An 8,174-nucleotide genomic window follows, 5' to 3' on the forward strand; every position below is an offset into this window, starting at 1 on the left:
GTAAGTGTTGCAATTCTCTTTTCTTCTTCTTCTTTTTTTTCCTGAAAGCCCAAACCAGTGAGGTGCAGAGGACATTCAGTATGTGTCTTGATGCTCACAAGGTTATTTGATGTTCTGACTCTGCAAACTGAATCAGTAAAGATACAGGAGAAATAACACCAGGCTGTTGTATTTTTGTGATTCAGAGATAGTGACTAAGTCTGAAGTCAGGATCTCAGCATGACGAGCCGTCCACAGAGCTACATAGAAGGTAAGAACATTAAATCTGGTGGTAAATCAGTTAATCAGATCCGAGTGGTCCTTTCATATAAATTGAACCCAAACTGGAGACTAAGTATGTTTTAATACATTAACATGCAACTGAGTAAGAGACGCAAAGAAACCTTCATGAAGGTTTATGAAAGAACAAAAAAAGAGTCATATTTCCTGTTGGTCTAATGTAGTTGTGGTTCTCTGCACTAGAGTTGTGGTATATGCACCTAACTGTATTACAATGTATGTCAACCATGAATTAAATATCTATAAATACTAATAGGATCTGGCCATTCATACTAATAATACATTTACAAAATATAAATTCATACCTTGTATACATATTACTACAGGCTGGAGGAAAAAATATGTAGCCTGTATTTATTTTCAGGGTAAACTGACACTTTAAGGTGAAGTATTGCCAGAAATAATAGATAAACACACAGTTAAAGACATCAAATGATTTCAAGGTGCTTAAGGAGGGGGACAGGATGTGTGATGTGACTGCTATGAGCACATTGTCATTTACTGAACTGTGGTTTTCCTTTCCTTGTAAGAAAGATTGTTTAAGCAACTTTTAAACCACATTAGAAACTTTGTGTAAAACTGAAATCCAAATATATTACAGAATACAGACAGATATATTGATGTGACGTCAGTGGAGCTGTTTGGAGTCTGGTGGGATCATGTGTCACAGTTGTGTTTTTATATAATTATTCTTTTGTACAGCACTTTGGTTCATTGTGGTTGTTTAGTACTTTACAAAAAAGCTGGTATAATAGTTGGTTATTATTTTGTCTAACTTCTGCACATCTATTTCCTCTAAATCTTCATCAGGTGAAGATCCTGACTCTCAACATGCAAAATCAAAAAGAGGGTCAAAGGTCACAACAGAGAAAGTTGCCCTGCTGGTTCTCGGTTCCCTCCTGGCAGTTGCTTTCATTGTGATTTATCGTCTCTGTGAGTGTCGTTTCACTTCAACAGAATGACCTGATTTACTGTAGATTTAATGATGATGAAAGTTTCAGTTGGTTGAGCTGTTTTAGTCCAGCTGATGTGTTTTACTCTTTCTTACCAGAGTTGTCGACTAACATGAACTTTTGATTTCCTTTAATCAGCTTTTGAACACATTAGAACAAAGGAAATGCTAAAAAATCTGCAAGGTCTCAAAAAGGAGTGTGAACGTGTCATCAAAAATCAAAATCTCACAGGTAAGCAGAGAGACTGGGACTCTCTTAACTCTGTTAAGAGTTCTCTCAGCTGGATGTTAATCCAGCCTTGCTTAAAGAAGTCCAGACGCTGTTCTTTCCAAGCTCCTTGGACAACTGATACAGTTGTTACTGTTATGCAAGGCTGGAACTTGGTACTTACAATAGGCAGCATCCGAGGAGTGTTAGAAAACAGTGATAAAGGTCTCCAGGAAGGGAAGAGGAAAGGAATGTACCGCCCATTCATTTTTACTGTGACGTATGAGCACATAACTTTCTTCCTTAAGTCTGAACTACCAAACATTCAGTATTGTTGCCTCTAAATCTGGACTACCTATAATCATACACAAATAAATTTATATACATAAATAAATGTGTCTAAGTGACTTTACTCCAATAGAGGTATTTTTCAGCCAAGCGGTCAGAGTATACAAAGGAACTCACGGTGACTGCAAAGCGATTTAATGTTCTAACTAAGGCCTGTATAGTCTAACATATAGCATAAAGCTTCTGCTTTTACACAGGTGATCCCACGTGTTGATGATCAAATATTCAGGTGCATTTGATTAGCACCTCCTGCCTCTCACACTCTTGATTCTTAAACGAATAATAACGACTTGTTAATCTTTCTTTTATTATTGAAGATTATTTTTATATGTGCTGTGTATGTCAGGGGGAGATTTCTACAGCACTCTGCACTTGTTCACATTATGTTCTGTAAAGTCAATTTAAAATGAACTGTGGGTGGAAATATAAATGGGAACCCCCTTAGGAGACAGGCTTGACCTGCTTCTTTCAGGCTCCCTGACCGGTGACTTGCTACACTTTGACTTTCACAATTTGCAAGATTAAGAAAAGAGAGACGGTGTGTCATTGTAAAACAGGCCAGACTGCCAATATTGTTCTTCTGCAACAGAAAAACAAACCAGCCCATCCCCTCTCTGACCACCTTTGGACTTTGTGTTTGAACATTTTCATCATGACATTTGACCATTTTTTTTCGTCTGGTTTCCTCCTCAGTTACTTTTCTGTGCATCCACCAAGTGTCCAGCTGCGGTAAGGATTGATCTCGCTTTTATTTCAGGTGTCAGTGTCTGGTGAACGAAATAAGCAGTTAAATTGCAAAGTGCACATTATTTTTTTTTTTATCTACAAGAAAATCTGTAATAAATTACGAAAAAATAACAACATGGTGAGTGTTGGCAGCATTTCGGTTTGATATTAATTGTGCCGTCTCATACATTTAATGTGTTTCTTACAGATTCTAGCTGCACAAACAATCCTGTGTTTACTCCACCTGCACTGATAGTGAAGTATGGTGACCCAGCCAATGCTACATGTGTTGTATGTGAGGTGGGATGCCATGGAAATCTTTCTGGTTTGGAGCACGCTGTGGGAAAAGTCACAGAATATATAACCACCTTGTTCTGGACAGTTGACAAACTGACTGAATGGGAAACATATGTCATGTGCTATTATAACACTGATGCTGGTGATCAGTGTTATAATAGCACTCTCAGTATAAATGTGTATCGTAAGTATGTTCATGTGACACTTGCTGGTGAGTTTTATATTTATAATCGGAATTTGATTTCTGTTGTATGTGTAAATATAAAGTCATTCTGCTGATGTTTTCAAGCCTCTAGCTTACATGTTGTTCTTTACATTTTTGTTTCTTTCCCTGTCGTCTCAGAGTCTCCAGAAAGTGCCTCCATCAGCTTTGTAAACCACACTGAGATGATGTTTGAGAATCAGCAGTACACCCTGCAGTGTAGCGTACAGAACGTAGCTCCTGTTCAAAGCCTCACTGTGACCTTCTACAGAGGAAACACAGCACTGGGTCACCTACAGTCCAACAGTGAACAGAAGAAACCCGTGAATGAGACCTTCACTCTGAACATCACCTCCAATAGAGAAGATGATGGAGCCCAGTACTGGTGCGAAACCAAGCTGGAGCTGAGACCAGCTGGACCACAGCCCCCTCCAGTGGTGACATCAGAAAGTGTCAATGTTACAGCCTACTGTGAGCATAAAAGAATGAACATTTCTTTTAGATTATATTTGTGTTATTTTTGTTTTTTGCTTTTATTTAAAAAAGACATTTCCATCATAAAGCCTTGTCCTGTGTTTTTGTTTTGCTTCAGGACACAAGCTTCAGTTCCCTCGCCTCACCGTCATTCAGTTCCTCTGGAAATATTGCTGTTAATAATTCATGTGTTTTATATTATATACAGTCAGACTTCATTGAAACAGTAAGATTGATCTTATTCACTCTTTGGGGATCCTGTTCTAACTCCTGACCCTGCTAGGATCTCCTTCCTCTATGATGGGTCATCAGATACTTTTTCTTACTGTGGACCCATTGTCATTTTTTTATAGTATAGTATTTTATAGTAGTAAATAAAGAGAACTTTTCTGTCATTTAGTTGTTTTTCTTTCACTTAATTACTTTGCGAAAGCATGAACAGCCATAAGAGAAGTTCGTGCTGTAACACTTAAGAAACAGTTAAAAGTCCAAAATGTTTCTCTCCTTGCATTCAACAGCTGTCAAACCTTTTTGTAAACCTCAAAGTCTTTTTCATGTTTATTCGCATTTCTGCTCTTATTCACAAACACTTTGTTATTTGACCTCCATCAGTTTGCACTTCCAGTACATATATATTCTACACAAATGTTTATCAGTTGAAGAATCAGACTCCCTTTAAACATTATATTTGTACTAAATGTGTATGTAAATATGGTGTCTGTATATTTAATGCCTATATTTGTGACTGTGTTTCTGTTGTAGTTTATTCCTGTATGAATATTAAATACTTGACTGAAAGTATTAAAAATGTATTTGCATTGCTTTACAGAAAAAGGGAAAAATCGTAGGACTGTGGGGGAAAGAGTGATTACCTCAGTTAAACAACTCGTGTAATTATATTAGGTTCATCTTTAAGGAACTCTGCATGTCTCCAAATAGCTTTGAATGTCTTTGAAATGAGAATAATACAAATAGAAAAAGAAAAAAAGTGGACACATGCAGACAAAGTAAAGAGATGAATATTCAGTAAGCTATAAAGATTCAAATGTGTGTGAGGACTGCTTGTTTGTATTCTTGGATGCACTTAGTAAATCCAACAGCTCAGCTATTTGTTGTTTGTTGTTTGTAAAAGTTGCAGGAAGAACAAACTTCTTAAATAGTAAATGAAACAAAGCACAAATTCAAAGTTTTTTTTTTTTCATTTTTTTATTTTTGTTTTTTAACTCAAAATGTCCTGTTGTAACTGGACTTTTTGAGTTAAGAAACAGACCAAATCCCAACAACACTTCCCTCATGGTGCTTTATAATGTAAAGTCAAGACCCTACAATAATGCACAAAGACTCCAATCCCCTAGAGCAAGCACTTTGGCGACAGTGGGAAGGAAAAACTCACTTTTAAAAGAGAGAAACCTCCGGCAGAACCAGGCTCTGAGATGGGGGTGGCCATCTGCCTCGGCCAGTTGGTGATGAGGGAAGGAAGTTGGGAGAAGAAGAGTAGTGATTTTTAACCACTCTGGTTTCAAAATTAAATTTAGAAAGCCCAATTGAAATGAATATTCACATGCACGTGTTGGTTCGATTTTAGCGTGCACATGAGAAAGCCCTAAAGATGATGTTTTGGCTCCTCAATTTTGCATGTTTTTTGAAGCTGCTGACGATTGCTTCATCCATTACTGGGTTTCTTGACCACATTAAGAGTATTGGAGAATCCCACCTGTCATGGAGTTCATTGTATATTGTCAGGGCGAGTTCTCCAATGTTCTCCAAGGACATTTTGTACTTTTTTGACAAAATTTTGTCCCAGATCTTCTGGAAAAGCCTCTCTACAATAAACTCGGATGCTACTGGATTCAGTGTCATCGTCTCATTTCCTTCGCTCATGGCGTGCATTACCAGATCTTTGGTCACATTTTTTACAACTTCCTTGTACTCTTGCCTGTTTTTAGAGACACTGAGTACTCTTGCTGGTAATGCCAAGAGGTGTTTGGTGAAGATTGAGACGGTAATATTGTCAAGCTGTTCCCTCAGATTAAAAATCAAAAGGTTTTCTTTGCAGTTGTGTGTTTTGCAAAGATCCTTGAGAATGGCCTTGCCCACTTTGAAAATGCTGTCGTGGGATAAATTCAAGTGTTTCTCCTCAACTTCAGGCCAGATTTTCTCAATCAGACGATGGCTGATGCAGTTAGGAGTGAGGCGCTCTGTGAAGATCTTGTATTTGGAGGAGACTTTTTCTTTGGCCAGTAAAACCACCAACTGAATAACCCAGTTGACGCGCACCTTTTTCTGCAGCTTCAGTGTCTTTTCCAAAGCTGAAGCTGAAGCCCGATTGGTCTCATCTTTGAATACAAACTGCACTTCTTCTAACACTTGTTTTTCCTGTTCAGTTTGTCTCTTTGCGTCCTCTACCATTGTCTTCTCCTCTGACAGTGCTGCCTGTGCTTCATTCACTGCTTTTTTGGCCTCTTCACACTCTTTCTTTGCCAGTTTGGTCGTTTCTTCGAGTGCATTTTTCACTTGGTTCAGTTCAGCTTTTTCTGTGGCGTTTGAAACCATCAACTGAACAGCTTTGTTGACACACAACTTTGAGGAGGAATCTGGGGTTGCCGTGTCTTTTTTCTCTGTCTCAGCCTCGGCTAATGGTTCTGTCTGCTCGTCCACTTTGTTCTGCATTTCTTTTGTGTCCTTCACCATTTTCTGCTCTTCCAGGACTTTTTTTAATTTTCTTCCTCCTCGACCTCCAGGTCGCCCAGTGTACTCTCTGGCAGAGTGCACACTAATTCTGGTTTTGCTTGTTGGTCACTCGTTTTTGACATTTAAGCTACGATGTTACAATGAATCAAACATTCAAATATGACTGAGGGTAGCAGAACAAAATCTCATCCAGTGAATCGCTCGTGACTATAAGTAAGAAACGTGCTGGTCCAGTGTGGGTTTCACCTGCAATTTATAGACTTGGGTTGACTGTGACGTCACGGCCTGGTTCTCTTGCCTTTCATCTTTGAACCAGGCCCCGCCCACAACAACGTTCCATATTGGCTCATTGAAAATAGGTAACGCCCACAAAGAACGGGCTGTCAGAGTTTCTGACGTCATGGCCTGATTCTCTCTTTCCTTTAATGTTTGAAAAAGGCCCGAAAACCATTTTCACCACTTACGCAAAAGCTCTTCTCTGTGGTAGAAAACCTTTAGTTTCCACGCTCTCTTCACTTCTATCCGCCTCTATCACGTCTTTTTGCCCACTCCCAGATTATTGCCTGTGGTCCTGTGGCTTACTCATAATATTTCAAACAAGCGGGCGCACTGATCTATTAATGTTTCCGACACACAGTTTACTTGAAACTGCGCTGATTTTCAACAATGAATAAATGACGTCTTCGTTTTCTGTGTTTTATATATATATATATATATATATATATATATATATATATATATATATATATATATATATATATATATATATAATGAAAAAAGCTGAACTCTCCTCTGTTTAGAAAAGAACGCAATTTTTTAAATCAGCCTTAAAACCAACCACACCGATAAAATATATTTGCTGTTTTAATAACGTTTAATTGCCACTGTATGAGCTCATCTTGTGTTACATCCTTAAGAGAGAGACCTGCGGCTGCCTCCTTCCTTTGGCTCCTTGGGTGTCTTTATCTGAGCATCACTTTTGCTTCCACTATGACGCCCCTGGTAGCAACATTTAACTTTCAAGGCTGTTTACAATCAGAAAAAAAAAGTCTCCGTTTTGAGCGCAATCAGCTCTTAGTTATTCTGACCTCACCACAGCGCCATCGACACGACGTCTGTGTGCAGACTCATGACCGTCATGTCACACGTAGTAGAACACATGAGAGAGATGCTGGTTCATCACAGCCATAAATATGTTAAAAATGAAGATATTTCACTATGTTCAGATACCGGATTTAGTGCTACATGAGGTATTTTAATAGAAAAGGCTGCGAGACAGTGTTTGGATCCCCGTTTTTTCATGTCTGCAAATCTCAAAAGTGAGTGTTAAACTTTAACCTTACCTATTCGCTGCAATAAAAATACAGATTTGTTAAAAAGTTATGTTTGTTATAACAGTAAGAATATGCTTACCTAGTTTTGCTATGAAAATTTGTAATTGTCATGGTCCTGGGTTGCTGAATCAGTGTTTTGAGTTTATTGTTTTTATTTTCTAGTTTCTTCTGTTTTTGTATTCGTTCTTAGGGGCTGGGTCTTGTGTTTAGTGTTTCTGTTATCCCTACCTGTTTCCTTTCCTGGTGTTTTTACTTTGAATGGTAAATGGCCTGTATTTGTATAGCGCTTTACTTATAGTCCCTAAGGACCCCAAAACGCTATTCAGACATCCGCCCATTCACACACACATTCACGCTGATGGAAGGTCTGTGTCTCGTTATAGCCATTAGTTTCAGCTGTGTCCACCCCTGCGTGTCTTTTCCTAATCACCTGGTGTGTATTTCTACTGTGTTTGCGCTTCTGCTCGTCGTCGCTCCATCTGTGTTGTTTGGTAATCGCGTCTCTCTCTCCAGTCTCCGCTCTCATCCCCATATCAACTCCATATGTTTTCCCCCTGTGTCTTATTCCGTGAGTTATGGTTTCCTCAGTTTAGGTTTATGTTTAGTTCTGTCCTCGCTTTTGTTATTTTCACCGTCCACAATAAAGCTCCCATGCATCACAGC

General features: G+C 38.6%; 1 protein-coding gene across 1 annotated transcript; it reads left to right on the forward strand.

The window, feature by feature from the left end:
• The first annotated feature begins 219 nt into the window (after positions 1-219).
• On the forward strand, positions 220-3,708 carry LOC146609320 (intercellular adhesion molecule 2-like). Its single transcript, XM_085346991.1, has 7 exons — positions 220-250; positions 1,090-1,212; positions 1,371-1,463; positions 2,460-2,516; positions 2,722-2,994; positions 3,154-3,483; positions 3,695-3,708. The coding sequence occupies exons 1-7, from the start codon at positions 220-222 to the stop codon at positions 3,706-3,708; spliced, it is 921 nt and encodes a 306-aa protein (XP_085203117.1).
• The last annotated feature ends 4,466 nt before the right edge of the window (positions 3,709-8,174 follow it).

Source organism: Diplotaxodon limnothrissa, linkage group LG22 (genome assembly GCF_057381915.1).
Source record: "Diplotaxodon limnothrissa isolate DT_005_m linkage group LG22, D_limnothrissa_male_GT1.1, whole genome shotgun sequence".
Lineage (NCBI taxonomy): Eukaryota > Metazoa > Chordata > Actinopteri > Cichliformes > Cichlidae > Diplotaxodon > Diplotaxodon limnothrissa.